This window comes from Gymnoscopelus braueri, assembly GCF_963280865.1.
Source record: "Gymnoscopelus braueri genome assembly, chromosome: 12".
NCBI classification, from domain to species: domain Eukaryota; kingdom Metazoa; phylum Chordata; class Actinopteri; order Myctophiformes; family Myctophidae; genus Gymnoscopelus; species Gymnoscopelus braueri.
In genome coordinates, this window is record NC_137614.1 from 14,847,228 (window position 1) to 14,866,151 (window position 18,924).

An 18,924-nucleotide genomic window follows, 5' to 3' on the forward strand; every position below is an offset into this window, starting at 1 on the left:
TGCAGCCTGAAAGAGAGTCGCGGGTTCGATTCCCTAGCCCGGCAACCTTTGCTGCGTGTCACTCCCTGTCTCCTTGTTTCCTGTCACACTACTACTGATTGAAGGCAGAAAAGGCCCAAAAAAATCTATCTATTTGGATTGCTTAATCTCTAGTACGTCATAACTTTGTCATTAATATATAATGTAAAAATTATCTGACGCAACATGAGTGCACGAGTAGTTATTGCAGTTTGTCTGAGCTATGAGACTAACCATTGGTTGCTGTGTTGCAGGTGCTTTGTCTGGCTGTTGCTGTGGGCCATGTGAAGATGGCGGAGGATGAGTTGGTCTACAACGTTCACCTGGCCGTCAACTTCCTGGTGTCTCTGTTGAAGAAAAACTGGCAGAACGTGCGTGCCCTGTACATCAAGAGCACCATGGGCAAACCCCAGCGCCTCTACTAGATGGGCTAAAAATTTTCTGTAATAAAATTGTGGAGACGCTCCAATATTGTTTGTTTGTACTTTTTTCTCCCCCTACTAAAGTGTACAACTTTGTTTCAAAATGATGGTGCTGTAAGTTAAAGGTATATTATGATCGCAATCATTGATTTTTCAATAGTGGGGTCTCCAGTTCTTGAATAAACAGAACTTAATTTTCAGGTGGGTCACTGATTTTAATCAGTAGTACCCATTTTATCACCTGCAATTTTATAGTGTTTGAATATGTGTTTTAATTTCTTAACCAAAGTGCTGGGGAGACCCATGTTATTGAACACTAGCACCTATTTGACACTTATTTTATCAAAATATCACTTGCACCCCTTTAATCACTTAACCTGACAAAGTTGTTGGGTGCCTTAGGATCTTATGCTTGGTCCTGTCCTTTTTTCTCTACTACACCAAATCTATTTGGCAAATCTTTAGATTTAAAAGTTCAATGTGTTGTAAGCTTGTAGCTCTGTTATTTCTGCTCAAGTGGTGAGCAGAGTGCTGTGCCTGCAGGGTATACCAGAGAAAACGTCATCTCATTAGATTTTCTGGGGAGTTTGCGAACCGTTATGAACACTTCTGTAAAATCAATCTATCTAGCCTTGTCCTTATTCTTGCCTCTTGTTTGTTTCCGGAAGTTATGGAGTGGTACATCCCTTCCAAATGTACTAAAATCATATTTTATAAATCCACATTCAAAGAATAACATTAACCCATAAGATGCCTGAAGAAGACCCTTGATTAGTGATTATAACTATTGCTTTTTTATTTAATTTACTCACTTGAGTAAATAAAAGAGTACATTTAAAACGAGAACCAGCAAATAAAAACATAAGGCACTCCAATCAGAACAGCAAGTGAAGACTGGGTTTTTTATTCTTTGATCTGTGAATATGTTTTCTCCACCAGCGCACCTATGGCCTCTATCACAAAGACTTTAAATTATTCATGAATCAAGATTCAAAGCGTTTTGGACAAGGAGGCTAGATCTTTGTAGGCATTTTCTTTTTTTCTTTATCAGGTTCGTTTCATTTAAATAACAGAAATATCTTGAAGCACAGACCTGACCAAAAAAGCAACAAATTACACAGATGGACAAAATGTAATTTAAAAGTAATACAGACTACCAGGTATGATGAATGAATTGAAATTGAAATTGAAAAGGTCCACTTAATTCATTAAGACCAGCTTACTGAATGCAAAATGTAACATTTGCTATTGAATCGGACGTATTCTAGGAACCGGTTATTTAGAAAAAGGTAGGAACAAACATTGGAGACAACCCTATTTGAGTGTGTGACTCCACACAGTCTTTGAATTTGGCTCTAAGAGCAATTCCTTTCAAGACTGCTATAGTATCTGCTGTAACTCTGAGCTACTTACGGTGCCTGTCCTGGTCGTATTTCCCTGACTGGATCTCCTAATAGGATTATTCTTGTTGTCAGTACTCTCCTGGAAAAAGGTAAAGCAAGAACAAACACCATTGCATTGAACAGACAGTTCTTTATCCTACCAACACAGTATCTGCGCTTAGTCTTTATTATTTTATTAATTTCTATGGTAGATTCTGGAAATCCCTCAATATTTGTCTCTAACTTTATTGTCAAAAGTCAGTTGGATTATCTGGAGTGCTACCAGCTTGTGCAATGAACGCTGAGGTGAGTCCACTTGAGCATCTATTAAACAGTGTTACCACTTTAGATTTTGTGATCAATTCCAGAGAAAAGCAATGTGTTTTCACGTTTCCATAAGGTTTCTGAAGAGGCCCATTACACTGACAATCAGTTCATAATGGCATGCAGCGAGGACAGTGAAGAAGGTACTGCTATTTTTCTGCTTGGTGTATCTGAAAAAGTATTTATAGAACAGAAAGAAGTAGACTGTCGAGTTAAACTGATCTCGTTCACAGAAATCAGTCAGGAGGAGCAACCGGTGACACCCTGGTGTGAACTTTCGATTGTACAGCGTGTAGGCCTTGACAGGTGATGGAATGCAATGTTTCTCTGCCTGTCATGCATTTTGATTACATAATTAGATGTGGTCTTCTTATTAGATTTGGTATTTTTTGTCTGTCTGACAGTGTAGAGATGTCAGAGACAGAGGTAGAGGTAAGGCTATTTATATTATATTAATATAAATGATAACATAAATTATAATATATTCTATCTAACAATGTGTCTGTGTAACCTTTACTCACTGTTAGTTCCTTGATCTCCACCCAGGCCGCCGTCTCTCAGATTGCCCTGGCCTTCTGTTGTGACCAATACACCCTAAAGCAAAGGCTACAGGCAGAGGAACATGCCCGCAACCTGGCTGAAGAGAACATTCAGCTGGAGCTGACCATAGGCAGGGAGACCTTAGAGGTAGGCAGAGATAAGTGCATGCAATAGGCTGAGGGAGGGAGTTGCTATGGGGTCCTTATTGGCAAGACTTTATACTAAAGAATCATTGGTCACAGGTTCAAGGAAACCAAAAGCTAAATCAAAGTGACTTAAGTTTATTTATCCCACATCCTTATGTGGACTATGCAGTCGACACACGCTGACACTCTCACACCTTAACTAATGTCCATAACATATCATGTATACAGTATCTGCTGCTATGCTCACGCACCTTTATGTATTATCTCAGGTACTTACCGCACTGGATAGATAACCGGTACCATGTGTAAATATGTTGATCATTTTGTTTTGTTTTTTATTGATCTCTCTTCCCCATTCCCCCCCTTCTTCTTGGACGATGGAGCTTGCACAAAAACAAATTTCACCCACTGTTTTTAAACATGTAAACCTGTGATGTGACAATAAAGTTGTGATCCTGATAGCACAGCCACAGATCACAGCTTACTCTTTACTCTACTTTCTCTGTAATATTCTGCACTTTACATTGACAATTTCAAGCATTTAATTAAGCAACATTATATATTTTCTGTATATTGTTTATTTTGAGTATGTATTGTTTTACTATGGCACAGAGTAGCTTAATTGACAGTGAATGACAGTGACAGGGGACAGGACTTGAGAGTTGATTTTGTTCCATTGCACATAGTAAATGTGATCTTTGTGTTTATGTGTGGTCTATAGGCCTTGAAGGCCTTGTGTCTGGACAGTAAGCGCAGTAAGATCATCCAGAGGCTGGAGTTATGTCTGGATATCCTCGGTGGGACCGTGGAACGAATTTTTAACACGGCTGAGGTGCTGGGAGCTGTCCACCAGGTATAAGTACGCTCACTTGTCCATTACTCTTTCATCTCTGAATGGATGTTCTGTAATCTTTCACATTCTAAGGTCCAAGATACTTTGGTTGAACATATGGCTGTCGCAGGTCATCCCTATGACCTTAGAATGAAAGGGCAGTCTCTCTAACCACTACACCAACCTGCATCCTGCTGTTCTGTTCTGAGGCCTTCATCTCTGTGTCTTAGGAAGCGCGTGTGAGCCGAGCAGTAGAACTGATGGTGGCTCACATGGAGACTCTGAAGAGACGACATGACCGAGACGTAGCTGAGCTGAAGGAAGCCAGGAGGCTGATCCAGAAGAACGTCCGCAGGAATTCTTCAGAGTCCAGAGAACTGCCAGGTTTTTACATTTCCATTAAGTCCCATTGCAGTAAATGTGAAGGTTAAAGGTTGTTCTTTATTGTTACATCTTGTGCACAGGTACAAACGAGTAAAACTTATTTTTTGTTTGGCTTCCTTCAGACAATGTAGCAGCATAGGTAATAATAATAATTGTAAAGAAAAAAAAGAAAGAGAGAAAAACAAGAGCAGAAAAACTAAAAGTCTGTAGTAGTAGTAGTAGTAGTAGTAGAGTCAGTAGTTTTACTAATAGGATAATAAAAATAGTTCAGCGTATGTACAATGTATATGCGTGTCATATTATATATACACCATTAGCATTTATCAGTAGCTGCTACAGTACTTTATACACAGTACAACACCACAGTACCTTCTATATACAACAGCTTAGGTAGGAACAGTCAAGCGCAAAAAATAAGCCTTTTTTTATGAAGTACACTTATTTTGTGAGCATAAAGTGCAGACTGGTGTAACATTAGTGACATCATGTCTTCAACTGCCTGTGTGTAACATGGTGCTTAGGTCACCAAAACAAATTAGTGTACTTAATGAATGAATGCTTTCTGATAAGGTGTAAGCTTGCTTTCTGACATTTATATGATTCTGCTGTGATCCATCCCACTGATACAGATCTCTTGTTGTAGATACAGATGGACTCAACGGCAAAAAGGATAAGAAAACCTCTCAGCAGGTATTGAGATATTTGGCTTCCGGTACCATCTAACCTTGAATTGAGCTGCTTCTTTCTCATTTCTTCCCACCATGGATCTTCTTTGTGTTTTTCTCTCCCTTTTCTCTTTTAGCCAAATGTCCGCTATAGGGTCAGCATGGCAATTATCACTAAACAGGTAGGTACTGTAGGTTCATTTTAGAAGTTAACTTGTTTTACTTCCTCAAGAGGTATCGTTCAAATATCATAAATGTTTTTTTCCTTTCTTTTTTCTCTCCAGGAGAGGAGAAAACGAGACTTAAAGAATCAGGCAGGATGTCCTGATAAGAAAGCCCTCGCCACAACCCTGACCTCAGAATCCAGCTCCTCCATGATGACAAAGGATGCTGTTAACTTTATGGACGACAGGTAACGCCTGCCTTTCTGTCTTTGTATGCACAGATGATAATAATCGACTTGATATACACACTAGCGAAAATGTTTAAATCGGTATGTGTAAAACATCTGAGAATCTTTCGATTGCCAAGAATATAATTATTTCTAGTCTGTTGCCGGAAACTTGCATTAGTACTGGTGTATCTTCAGTTTCATATTAGATTTTTAACTCCATAACAAAAAAGAGGGGAAAAATCGTATTACAATGTACTACAATGACACTTTTCCTTTTTGTTGTAATATGCACAAGGCTTGACTCTATATTCAGTATCTGTTCTTAATCTCATAACTATACACATAATCACTCTTAAGCTTTGTAAGCATATACCGTAGATGTCATTCTGATGCCTTCCTCTTTTACAATACTGCAGTGCCGGCAAAGTACAGCTGTCATCTGCTAGATAATCGTTTTTTATATTTATTTCTATTCATATCCCATCTCACTGACTTCTTTATTATAACGTACACATCTTCTGGTCACATAATATGGCTTTTACAAAGGTATATATATTCTCTGTGTGTGCTTAACAAGCGTAAGTACTGTACATGCCGTGTGACAAACACTTTTAGAGACATTATGATGTCCTCTTTTTCTCTGGTTCTGCCAAGATCTGTTGTTGATCCAGGTGATACTCTGTCAGAGGCTTCAGCTGTTCCACTGGAACCATCTCCTATCCCTGCACAAGAGAGGCACTCTCCTCCTCCAGAGGAAGTGGCCGTAAAGAAGCCACAAACCAAAAAGTACTTCACCTCCTCACCTAACCACTGAACCTGATAGCTCATGACTTTGCATCTGAACCCTGAAATTGTGGGTTAATGTATTGGATTTTGTGTGTATTCTTTGCAGGTCCCCTCTGGATGCTCTGAGACAGAGACACAATAAGGGTAAAGTGGGACTGTCAAAGAAAAAGACGGACAGGAGAAGAAGGAGCGTGCATGGTTACCAACACACTTCTATGGACTTGTAAGTTAATTAACACTACAGCATTTTTAAAGCTTGGCAAAGAATAAACAGAAGCTTCAACACCTTCTACCTATCTACCTATCTATCTATCTACTGTACAACCCACCTCTGGTTGTGTTTGTCTCATCCATTGTTTATGAGTACATTCAGGTGTAGTCATTCAGTGTTTAAAGTGGTACCATATGGGTAAATACCAGCAGCTTTGGGATGAACAATGAGTATTACATCTATTCCCTCCTCAGGTGGTGTATGTGGAGGCGTTGCTCTGTATATCACTGGCTGCATCGTCACTGTGCTCTCCCCATCACCATGCACCTCCTGGTACTCCTCTGTGTCATATCACTAGTGCTCTTTTTATGGACGTTTTACAGTTATGTACTTTAGCGGTAAACTTTCAATCTCTTTTGGGGTGGGAAGGAACAGACAAAAGATAAGACGATTACATTCTTGTCATATCTCTTTCTGGGTTTGTCAAACATGAGTCACTCATTTAGACTAGAGCAGGATTTTTCAATTGGTGGTCTGTGAACCACTGGTGGTCCGTGAAGGCATGTGGTCCCTCCCTGACCATGCAGTAATGTAGAAAAGTGACAATTATTTTTCTTACTTTTTTAATTCTACTTTATTTTATTTTGGGGAAACTTTCATGATATGAGGACAGTGGAATTAAAGACATATTATGGCCATATACTGTAGATGTTAATTTGAGGAGGCTGATGCTTTAATTCCAAAGGTACTTCAAGCTTAACTACTACAGAAGAGGACCAGCTCAAAGATCCACAGACTAGTCACATGTATGAAACACATCCCCTAGTGAAGTTCTGGATGAGTTGTCAAGGCAGAATTCCCAGAGCTTACAGTAAAAGCAATGACATTTCTTCTATTTGTAAATGTTGTACCTTTTGCAAGAGTGCTTTTTTCCACACTGACTTACCTGAAGAATAAGTACAAGGCAAGGTTGGAGCCAGAAAATATGTGACTCTGTCCCTGTCCACCGCTATAGCCAAGAATAGACAGGCTCTGTGCTATTCAAGAAAAACCCTAATCTTAGCCCATATCACGACCCGACACAACCAGTGGTCCCCACTTTAATTCTTAGTCAGGATGGTGGTCCCTGGTTCACAATCAGTTGAAAGCCCTGATTTAGGGCCTTGGGCTATAACATTTGTTGAATAATAAGGTGTGAAACCAGAAGATTTCTTTTTTTTACTCTGGTACACATGATGTAAAAGATAAAGAAACCTGGAAACGTGATGTTTGCATATGAATAATACATGCGTACATGTTGATGAACAGTTTTGGTGTCTCATTTTAGAAGAACAACATACATGCTCACAAATTGCACTTGGCTAGAGGCTTCACCAGAAATCACAAACAATATTATTACATCATATTTAAAAACGTTTTTATTTTATTTTATTATAAATATACAAACAATATCAAAACTGATACAATCGCTTGGTTAGTATCTCAACATATTGTACTGAGAAAAAAATTAATCCAACAAACCACTTCACTATTAAAGGCATTAGGGTTAATAATGTTTTTACAATAGCAAGGCTTGAGACTTAGCTTCACATTGTCATCAACCTACAGCTATTATTCATTAATCATATAAAAAAGCAAACAATACTTTTTCTCCAATACATTTCAAAAGTACGTACGTATATTAAGATTTTTAGTGATACTTGTCTATGCTACAATGGAAAAACTTTAAATAGATAAATATAGCATAGACTTATATTAGGACACTTTAAGAGAATTTGGAAACTAGGTGAACCTATTGTGCAAAATGTGTGCCAGACACAAAGAGACCTTAACGAATTACAGCAAGTGTAACATATTAGTCTGTGTGACACATTAGTGAAACAAATCATGTTTTCCTGTCAAAAGGAACCTACCCGATTCACCCTAGTCACCTTAGAGAAAAAAGGAAGTATTTTAAAACATAAAATATGTTAAAATAAATAAAACTGGCATACTGCCTATACTTTAAGTTTTAAATTAAACAATTGTGGAAAGATGCCACGATACCAATAGGTCCAATGTTTTCTGCATTCTGTCAAGGACAGTGTCCAGCCTCTTTGGACATACAATCTCACAGAGAGTCCATTGACGAAATAAATATAAAACGTTTTTTTATATGCATTTCCTACTTAATGCACAGTACTGCCGAGTTTCCCAGGCTACACCTGACTAACTATTTCAGCATCTTCTTCAACAAACCACTGGACTGGGGTTCCATCTGCAGCTCTCTGGAGAATCACATTGCCAGAACCCTGGAAAACAAGGTCATTGAAAATCAGTACTCGCCATAAGTGATTTACATAGAATTTGTCACAATTAATTATATAGTATGCTAATATGTAGCACCTCCATGACATGTCTAATTATGCCACCTTTGTTTAAATTAAAGCCAGTTATTTTGAGTGTGTAAGACCAGGCAATTTATTATTACTAAACTGGTGCCCGCGCCGTTGGGCATCTGTCTACTTGGGAACGATGCGAGTCGGGAACGATGCAAATTGGAAATGCATGGCCCACCCGGTTATGCACTACCCGTTGTACCCGTCTGTCTGTCTGTGTACCCATATACAGTAGTGTCCCTTTTATGCCCATATATGGAGATCTCTGTATCTGTCTGTCCATGTCCCTTTTATGCCCTATAAGATCACCATATATATGGGCATATCGGTTTCCATTTATTGAGACAAATAGTAGGAAAGGTACAAGGGAGCAAGCAAAGAAGTGGAAATAGTTACAGAAAATAAAATCACAAATTGCTGCATTGAGGTTTCGTTTCTGGGCGTACTGACCTGTTTGTAGGGGGGTAACTGAGGTGAAGCAGGGCTCCTCACTCGGTAGGAGCCCTGGCGGTCCAGGGAGGCTGGACGTGACTTCTGGAACTGGTTCCTCTGGTGCCAGGACTTGAGCTCCTCTGAAACCATCTCCCTGGGCATCATACGGCTGGCATGGTTGGGATACTCCCTGAGCGAGGGCGTTCGTACCAGCCTGTTGTAGGGAGGTGGAGGTTTTGGCATACTCTTGGGAGAGGCAGTGACCTCCTGCCACTGTCTATGCTGTGGGGAGCGGGTAACAGGGGGAGGCGGGGACAGGTAGCGCTTCTCCCTATTCATCTCCTGAGGGGACAGGGGGGGCTCGCCTGCCACAGCCCTGTAGTAGCTTGGGCTAGCCTGCGGCTGGTTGGCGTTCCTGTTCACAGCAGGGGAGCTGGGGGAGTTGGAAGGGCCTTTTTGGGCCCCAAAATGGAATCCGTAAGGAGGAGGGCAGAGCTTGGGGATCTCTGTGGGTCCATCTCTGCTGGGGGAGCTTGTGTAGGAGGAGGCCGAGTGGTCCGAGCTGCTGTCCTCAGAGCTGGACTGGTAGAGGCGCTGGGGGGAAGACTCTGGAAAGCGGACCATGAAATCAGCAGCACAGCGCCGCTGTTGCGGCCTGGTGAGCCCACGGTTGTTCTCTGGGCTGAAATGCTCCTTGTCAGGGGATGGCTTGCTTTTGGAAAGTCTACGGGAAAAATGTGAAACGTTAGTCAATATACTTTAATTAAAGTCGCAGTAAGTTATACAGTATATTTTGTGAAAATAAGTGTTAAATAAATAGCTCTATATTCTGATAGTAATCTGTGTGAGTGTTTGTTTAGTAACAGCGCTCTCCCTGTCTCTTTAGCTCTCTAACAGACAATGTATTTTCAGATCGGGGTACCAATTTTATCCAATCAGGAGAGAGAACTCATACAGGATACAGGAAAAACAAGTGAGCTTGGAAGTGATTACACAAATGGGCAGACTAAATTGGAACTGGAACAATGTGTTCCCACATTAAAAAATAAAACTGACGAATGGGTATTCTCTCCTGACTGGATGATTGCCATGATGACGGCAACCAACCTGAAAATGTATTTTCTGTTTATTAAAGAGCTGGAGAAATGGGGAGATGGGAGAATATAGAGTTTTAACATATAAATATCAATTACAGAACCTGTAATTGCCTCAAATGATATTATTGCTGATACCAGTCTCAAAAATATATCGGGGTAAAGGGCAAAAATACACCAGCATCTCAAAATGCCCCTGAAATACAGTTTGTAAGAGCTATAATACATTTTCAATAGTATTGTCATTACCCTTTAGGAGTTATTACTCACCTGAAAGACTGGGAGTATTGCCGGCGTACGTGCAGCTCTGGGGTGGAGGGGGCACTGCTGGAGTGGTTCTGACGCAGGGCCAGGTTCTTGATAAACTGACAGGGAAGAAACCTGCTATCTGCACAGACTGGAGTTCCCACTGGACTACTGCGCACAACAAAAGACAAGACGGACACAATTAGGGATGCAACTATCGACTAGTTTGTTATTAGTGATTATTCTATTGATTACTTTTTTGATTAATCAAGTAATCGAGAAGTGTATTTATACTTATATAGTATATACAGTATATTTTTATATACATGCTTTGAGCATTCTTACTTGGACCTGCTGCTGCAAGCAGATTGAGGTTTTGAGGGCTTCCAGTAAGGCTGATCCAGACTGGACTCTTTCCATGGAGAGTTCTGGATGGGAGAGGGCTCGTACTCCACACTGGCATGGCTTGAAGACTGCTGGGAAGACTGGAGGGAGCTGGTTGATGATGATGACTGAAGAGGGTCTGCATAGGGGGAGCTCAGGGCCGGAGGAGAGAGGGGGCCAGAGGAGTCCATGTCTACGGTGGATCAGGAGGATGAGAAAAATGGGAAATGAGGCAAGACTTTTTCAAATGAGTGGCCATGATTTTTGACATGCAAAAACCCAACTTACCATCATCCATGCCGACTGCATCAGATAAGGAGCTGTCATCAGACATGGATAGATCTAGGAATAGAGACAGAACCGTTTTAATCTTGTGTAGAATCCTAGCGTCCCTATTCTGGAAATGTCATACTAGGTTGACATTCAGCAAAAATAGCAGATCTACAAGCTCTGTTGTGAGCTTGTACTACTAGTAGATTTGGCTTTTTTCTGTGAAGACATTTGGTTTAGAGGGGGGAAAAGGAGGGGATTAAGTATAGACCCCTGGTATATCGTGTTTAAAGTGAACCCTTCATCAAACTACAACTTTTCCATTCATGAGCCTCCTGCGGTGCATCGTTTGGCCTGAAGAGGGCGGCAGTGTCCCTCACCTTTGTGTTTGGTTGGGATAGTGGTTTGCGATGAGGAGCGTTCATTCCTGATCCTGTGCTGCAACACAACCTCCTGCAGTTCTTTCACTTTCCTCTCCTCTCTCTTGCACTGCTGCAGTCTGCTCTTCTTCTGCGGTTTACTGAGTTTCTCTTCCAGCGAGAGTTTCCGGGCTGCTTCATGGATCTGGAGCTGAAGGGCCAGGTCAGCCTCCAGTCCCTGTAACACTGAATTCTGGTTTAAGAACAAAATTATGGGATTAGTTCAGAATAAGTTTAACCCTCTCTATTTTATATTTTTGTCCAAAGTGGAGAATGGGAAGTCTATGTCCACCCTTTTCTTTACTTAGATTAGTTCAACTTTAGACGGTTTACATAGACAGTAAGCTGAAAAAGAGACAATGAGGAGGAGTCATAAAAGGATGATATTATCATGATCCTATAGGTCAGCTTAAGCCAACAAAGGGGTCGGGAGCATGGGTTTAGGCAATGTATTTGACCATTCAACCATTGACGGCCACAATAATAGCCTCTTTAATCCATTAAGACCGGGAACGCATCTGTGTCATTTTAAGAGTTCTTTGGCTATTCAAAAATAGCAGATATACAAGAGTGCTGTGCTATGAGCGCTGCGCTATGAGCGCTGCACTATGAGCTTGAAGATCTGCTGCAAAACATTTTTAACTCCGATCTGTGCTTCTGGGGGTCCCTGGAACAACATATTTTGAGATGGGGGTCCACGGCCAAATACATATCATTTTGGGGGTCCTTGACAAGGAAAAGTTGGAGCACCACTGATATAGCAACAGTATATATAGCAATTAGGATTTAGAAAACATTTTTAGATATGTATTTGGCTGCGGACCCCCATCTCAAAATATTTTGTTCCAGGGACCCCCATGAAGCAAAGATTTGAGTTACAAATGTTCGCTTTAAAAATATATATTTTCAAAGATTTGCACAAATTTCACAAAAAGAATAGCAGGTCTACAAGCTCATAGTGCGGCACTCGGTGCTGCGCTATGAGCTTGTATATCTGCTATTTATAGAAATCTTAAAATGACACAGATGCGTTCCCAGATTGAATGGGTTCACTCACTATGATGCATATTATGATAAAGTAGATGGTGGTGATATTGGACTGTACCTCTCCATGCTGATGGATCAGGCCTTCATCCAACTTGAAGGCCGTTCCTATCCTCCTGCGAACCCGAGGGGGCTTCTCATCAGGCATAAGAGGATAGTCAGAGGACATTTTTCCAGTCAGCTCCTGTGAAGACATGGGCCAAAGTCAGATCCCAGGGCATTGTGAAACAATTGCTTTCTTCAGCTACTACACATGTTATGATATACAGATTATACACTGTAGTTTAGGCTTGACCTTTATCTGTTTGGCCAGTACATGTGCTGATCGACTCTGCATCTGTGTAAGCATACTGATATACTTGTGACGTCATGGTTACTGCTTTATCAGGACAATGTATGCCCAGTGAGAGATGCAAATATTTAAGTACAACTCATCTATATTGTAAAACAAGAAGACACCAGCACAAGGCAATATCACACGTCAAGTTTAAGTTTATTAACCACATACAGAGAATATATACTATAGTTCACATTATGTGACCAGAACATATGAGTTATATACATATGATATGAATTGAGTACTCATTTGTATCATACTCTGTTCTTGTAGCCAAAATGTCACATGTTCGATCTTCACAAGAGTGAATGTGTCCATGAAGACACTGAACCCCTGCGGATGAAAGATCAATCAGATTGTTCCTAAATATTTTAATCAACTGTAAAATGTACCCACCGCCTCTCTAATGCAGAGCGTCCGGAGCTCTAGCAGACAGAGCTCCAGACGGTCCTCCAGAACTTGGTGCTTCATCTTCAAGGCCCTGGTATGGGTGGTCAGGTCCTTCACTGGGGATGTGGGGCTATCTGGGCCTGTAAGTCAGTGAAATGATTCGTCCATCAGTATATCATCACCATGGTCATTAACAGCAGATTCTACGCTAATGTTGGTGTGACATCCCCCAACATTTTGCAACAACTTGAATTATTTCATTCCAAAATGGTAATGGAAAGAAATATATACATTATCTGAAATTCAATATTTTTGTAAACCAAAGACTATCAGATTGTTTTGTAACAAGAAAGAAACTTTTATGTAAAAGATGTGCACCTATCTTTTCACATTGAGATACGGTATTGCTTTAATGATGGTGCGTTTGTTGTTTTGGAGTGAAGTTCTTACCAGAGTGCAAGATGATCCCACTGTCAGTGTCACTGATCTCATCTTTGCTCTCCACTGTCGTCATCTTCACTCTCATTCAGTTCTAGCAATACCTGTTGATGTAAGCAGAGTTTGATCAGATGAGGAACATTACGTTTGATTAACTAAAAGAAGATCCAACTTTTTTTTATTTTTAAACCCTAGCCCTTTTATACTTGGTTCTACTCCTCTTCAACAAAAGTGAATTAATCGGCAAGTGTCCTTTCACACACTTATCCATGCAACCCCCTACCTTCCCCCCTCCCCCCCATGGTCCCTCCCTGCTCCTCAATCACAAAGGCAGCAGACCCCCATGCTTGACTCGGCACATGTGCAGGGGTTAATCCGAATCGGGGTGCCATGGTGACAGGGCACGGCGTGGATGCCCAGGGGAGCGTGTCGCTCATGAGGCGTGTCAGAGGATGTTTAAAAGAGCCCAGACCCAGAAAAAGAAAGCAGATGGCAGCAGGAATTACCACACTCGTGCACTGCACCTGTTCCCCCCGTTCGCCCCTCCCACAGCTCCTATTCAACCAGTGTCCAGAGAGCCCTCCAGGGACTTTGAAGTGGAAGAATGTCTCAATGTTTCAACGCTGGGCTTGTCTGCGTAACATTGGATCACATAAGGCCCAGTGCTGATTCATGTGCCACATTGGCCACTGCGCCTCAAAGCACTACTCGTAAACAAGAGGGCACAATTCAAGTTTATGATCTATTCTGTACCAGAACATCTGACAGAGAATAAACAAGAGTGCAATGGGGGAAAAGAGAGACAATGGCATGAGAAGAAAACAATGACAACAACAACAATGTGGGGAGCATGTTTTGGGATGAAGTGAAGGCTAATTCATGTAAAATCAGGGCATTGGGTTTCTGGATGGGTTGAGGACACTGCTTAAGGATAGCCTCCTAAGAGACTTTTTTTCTGTGTGCTTCCTTTTGGTTGATTAATTTGTCTTTGGTCTCACATGTCTGACATCACTCAAGGCCGCTCTCCTAAAATATTTCAGTGGATGGATCACAACACAAGAGACTCCTTCATGGTTGTTAACTTGATTGGAGGATATGATTAACTTCCCTTCTTTCCCTGTTATACAATCATGGAACTTCATTAACTAAACAACACCCCTGTTTACCCATATCATGAAAAGGCTACTTTGATAGAAAATAATTATCAAACAAAACTTCATCAGTCTATTTCTGGGGCAAGGGTCTCTCAAGCAAACATGTGCATGTGCGTGCACGCATACACACACGCACACTCAGTGAACGTGTGTTAGCAAGGCCCTTCATAAGCCTAAGGTCCTATCTCATACTGTGTTTGGAGATGTGTATCAGGCCTTTCCTGTTAGGGACCAGAACGATACAGGGCCTGTGTGGATGAGAACGTCCTTTGACAGGATGTTATTGTGTCAATCCCACAGACTCAGCCCTTTCAGTGCAGTAACTCATGTGAACTGATGCAGCTTTGAGTGCACGGTAACACAATGAGTAACAGGCGGCCTGACTGTGCACTGCTTCTCAGTGAAAACAGTGCAACAAAAGGTCCCATATGCACCCACCAGCCTGGGTAATCTGCTGTGGGTGAAATATCTGCTGACACCTCTGGCTTCAGCCTAAGAATGTTATTGGGCCTGTGTTGCACCAATATTGAGACAAGGCTTCAACTAGAGGGGAAGGACGGAGCAGTTGCTGAGTGAGTGTGCAAGGTAGGGGCCTACACAGGGAGGCTTCTGTGCTGAGAGACACATGGCTCTGCAGCGATATAAAACTAAAGACGTCAACAGGAATTCAGGCCGGTAATCAGAGACAGACAGGGTAATGTGGGATTTACCCACTTACACTCCATAACTTTCTGAAGACTTTCACAATGTCTGTGGTCGGAGGTCTGGGGCCGACTGAATGAGTGAGTGGGTGGGTGGGTGGGTGGGTGGGTGAGTGGGTGGGTGGGTGGGTGGGTTGTGGATCTCAATAGAAGTTGCAAACCCATTGCCAAGAAATTGACATCACTTGTCTTTACAGGAACTGTGTTTATAGGAGTGTTGAAATCATACAGTGATGAGCGCCTTCATCAGCGCTTTTCTACGATGACTTTAGACAGGAATAGCAGTCCATTTCCTGAAGAACTAAGTTCTAACTCTGAAATCCCCACCCAACAGACATGACTTAATTGCTGTTGAAAAAACATGCTAATGATGACCATCTAGGAACTTGTCAGCAATGGTAGCTGACCATTCCACCCATCCTTGCTGCTCAAAAAATTAACTTGTAACATCTACGGAAGTGGGTGTTTATGGCAGGGAGATTATGATGTGGATTGACTGTCTCCCAGACATCCCCACCACCCTTTCCCATGAGCCCTTGGAGTTGTGATCTCCTGGAATGCTGCCACCACTGTGCTCATTACCACTGTGGTCGGGCCTTGGAATTGCCAACGGAGACCAGCCTAGCCTAGGAAACAGTGAGGGATGCCTGAAACCAGACCGAGGCCCATGTGAAGCCTGTAATTAAGATTCTCGAGTGAATGCTGATACTATGGAAGAAACCAAACGACTTTACAGTATGCCTTATTTCAGAGTCTGATGAACAGCCAAAATCCATTCAGCAAAATGGATCCATGCTGCACACAATGTGGGCTGCTGGAGGAAAAGTGAATCAATGTGGGGGAGCACTGAAACAAAATAAGTTAAGCATTGTATGAGCAATGATCTGACTCCAGCCAACATGCTTTGTAGCATGTTGTTGGAGTCAGATCATAGCTCATACAAGTATGAAGCCTCACACACAGCAGCAAACTCTGGACATTATAGTGTGATAATATACATACCAACTCCCAAAGCCACAGCGATAAGGTAAGTATGTATACGCTGACATCCAATAACTAAAGCCAAGAAAAAATGGCTCAGATTCTGGCAGCCTTTTTACTGTGTCAACTTCCATTCAGATCACCACTGTTATTGTAGTGCAGCAGGCTTAGATTTCCAAGAGGGACAATACAAAGGTAATAAGCCCCATAGAACTAGTGCGTTCCCAGTCAGCCAGGCCATATGCTGGCCAGACATAGCAACTATGTCACAACTCAAAGACAACGTAAATATATAGGGCAAGAAGAGATGCTCCATTGTTCTCCAAAAGCTTTAGGGTTGGAGTTCATGACACTGACTCCCTTTGAGTTATAATGTCATTGAATGGTCACCGATGGTCATCTCTCCAGGATGTGGTTTTGTCATTCCCCACTCTCAAGAGTGTTACACTGAAAAAGGTCACAAGATCATCCTGAAGCAAAGTAACACTTAAGTGTTACCATTTGCACCATGAGAGTACTGCCTAACTGTCAACAAATTGTCTCGCAACACATTTGTGTTTATTCTGCTGGCAGCGACAGCCATTAACCAGCGGGTTGCCTTTCATTCACAAATAATGGAGCTCCTTTACCATATGCGCAAACAAACTTTTCTTTTCTTTCATTTTAATGCTAAATATTGCTCATCTACAAGTGTGACTGTGAAGACAAAAGCTGATTGGACTGGCCAAGATTCATCCACCACAGCCTACATCCTGTATGAATGAGCAAATGTTTAGGCTAACAAGCCTAACAACAATCAACAGGATGTGAATCAATAAGTGTCTAAAATCTCTCAAATACAGTGATGAAATCAGAACAAAGGATGAGCAACAATAAACAACAACAACAACAACAACAACAACAACAACAACAACAACAACAACAACAATAATAATAATAATAATAATAATAATAATAATAGTAGTAGTAGTAGTAGTAGTAGTAGTAGTAGTAGTAGTAGTAGTAGTAGTAATAATAATAATAATAATAATAATAATAATAATAATAACAATAATAATAATAATAATAATAATAATATGTAACCACAGTGACATATATTAGCATTTCCTCCTTTTGGTTTATCATGTAGCCACTCAAGCATCCACAGTGTGTAAAGTCTGCAGATTTGGCTACCAAGATTGCTTTCTTCATGTTTGTTTCATTGATTGATTGAATACTATATTAACAGTTTGTAAATAGTACAGTGGTACGATTATACAATGCATGGATGCTAAAAGCCCTGAGGGCTTATTTCCATTGTGGTCCTGTGTATTCAGTTCATAGAGACATTTAAAGACATACAATAATATAGCAGACCTAATCAACACCAGTAGCAATAAAACATGTCATGCTGTTTACATCAGTCTGAACTTACCTTTCAAATTGTATATGCCCTTCTCTCCTGTTCACACGCTCAGCATCACTTTAAAGGTATCAAGAGTTGTGACTGACTGTCGAGAAGAGATGGGATGTGAGAGCGGCGGCTTGGCCACACAGTGGGCGTTTCGCTTGGGACATCTGTCCCGGACCACACCATTCTCTTCAAGTGGGGGGGCTAAAGTCGTTTCTTTGTTTAGCTTATAGTAGTTGAATCTACCTTGTTCACAGTTAATTGCTATTTTTTACGTAAAAGCCTCACGAGTTTCGTAAACTTATTTCTGGTAACATTAAGACGATCCGTGGAATATGGTATTGCTATATTTCCCTGAATCCCCCCCTACTAGTTCAGCATGGTGTGACCTGACACCACTTGCTTTCCAGACACGCTCTGCTCCATTGACACAGCACGCGACTCACCGGGGGGCGATGGAGGCAACATAAAAGAATGGACTGAGGGGGGAGAAAAGTTTTGGAACTGGAGACAGCTGGCTGGCTGGTGAAGCCTAACTATAATTAGGCTCTATGGCAGTGCACGGCACGCGTGAAAATACAACCCCACAACAACATCTCCCAGTTGTGTTTTTTCTGTTTAAAAAAAACATTTATTTTCAATTTAATGAATTAATTTCAGTCGACCATCCCAATTCCTAACTACCACCAAAATGTCTTCGATATCTTAACCAGACCATTGGGTGTTTCAAGTTGAAAAGCCTCCTCCAGATGGCCTGCTTTCTTCTCTCGTCCCGTGATGGAATGAAAAGGTCAGCTAATTAAACAAAGTCCCATATCCATGTGAAAGAAGCCTCGTGCTCTTTGGGGGATTGATGGGTATGTGTGTGTAGAGGTGGAGCTGCTGCCTGCAAATCGATTCGCACATTTGAGGGTTCCTCCGAGCGCCACAAACAGCTTTATTTTCACAACAACACACGCCACAAAGCAAACGTCAGATAGGCCTAGCCTACGAACAAACATAAAACGCCCAAAATTCAGCAAAGATTTATGTGGGAGCCATAGGAGTAAGCTAGCCTCTGTATTCAATTCATCTTTCAATGAATTGAATAAAGAGGACCCCAATGGAAACAAGCCATGGCTTTCTTGGGTTATCATTTTAGCATCCCTTTGTATGAATCTGT

General features: G+C 41.4%; 2 protein-coding genes across 2 annotated transcripts in view; one reads left to right on the plus strand and one right to left on the minus strand.

The window, feature by feature from the left end:
- rpl10a (ribosomal protein L10a) overlaps window positions 1–487 on the plus strand; it is a 2,766-nt gene extending 2,279 nt beyond the window's left edge. The window contains exon 6 of the mRNA XM_080444257.1: window positions 273–487. Coding sequence (XP_080300383.1) covers window positions 273–443 — 171 coding nt within the window. The 3' untranslated portion in view covers window positions 444–487. The remainder of the gene's footprint in view (window positions 1–272) is intronic.
- A 7,017-nt stretch (window positions 488–7,504) lies between these two features.
- inavaa (innate immunity activator a) lies at window positions 7,505–17,889 on the minus strand. Its single transcript, XM_080444723.1, has 10 exons — window positions 17,787–17,889; window positions 13,549–13,640; window positions 13,105–13,238; window positions 12,433–12,555; window positions 11,289–11,520; window positions 10,927–10,980; window positions 10,600–10,831; window positions 10,279–10,425; window positions 8,933–9,638; window positions 7,505–8,395 (listed from the first exon to the last, which is right to left on the minus strand). Exons 2-10 carry the CDS (start codon window positions 13,622–13,624, stop codon window positions 8,303–8,305), a joined length of 1,797 nt encoding a protein of 598 aa, XP_080300849.1. The 5' UTR covers window positions 13,625–13,640; window positions 17,787–17,889; the 3' UTR covers window positions 7,505–8,302.
- Window positions 17,890–18,924: the final 1,035 nt, after the last annotated feature.

What these genes read in the sequence shown, in the direction of transcription:
- inavaa (XM_080444723.1), bottom strand. Translation starts at nt 13,624, where the DNA reads ATGAGAGTGAAGATGACGACAGTGGAGAGCAAAGATGAGATCAGTGAC. An exon ending in GCTTGCAGCAGCAGGTCCAA is followed by an intron (nt 10,426 to 10,599) that starts GTAAGAATGCTC and finishes TGTTGTGCGCAG; the next exon opens with TAGTCCAGTGGGAACTCCAG. An exon ending in CAATACTCCCAGTCTTTCAG is followed by an intron (nt 9,639 to 10,278) that starts GTGAGTAATAAC and finishes TTTTTCCCGTAG; the next exon opens with ACTTTCCAAAAGCAAGCCAT.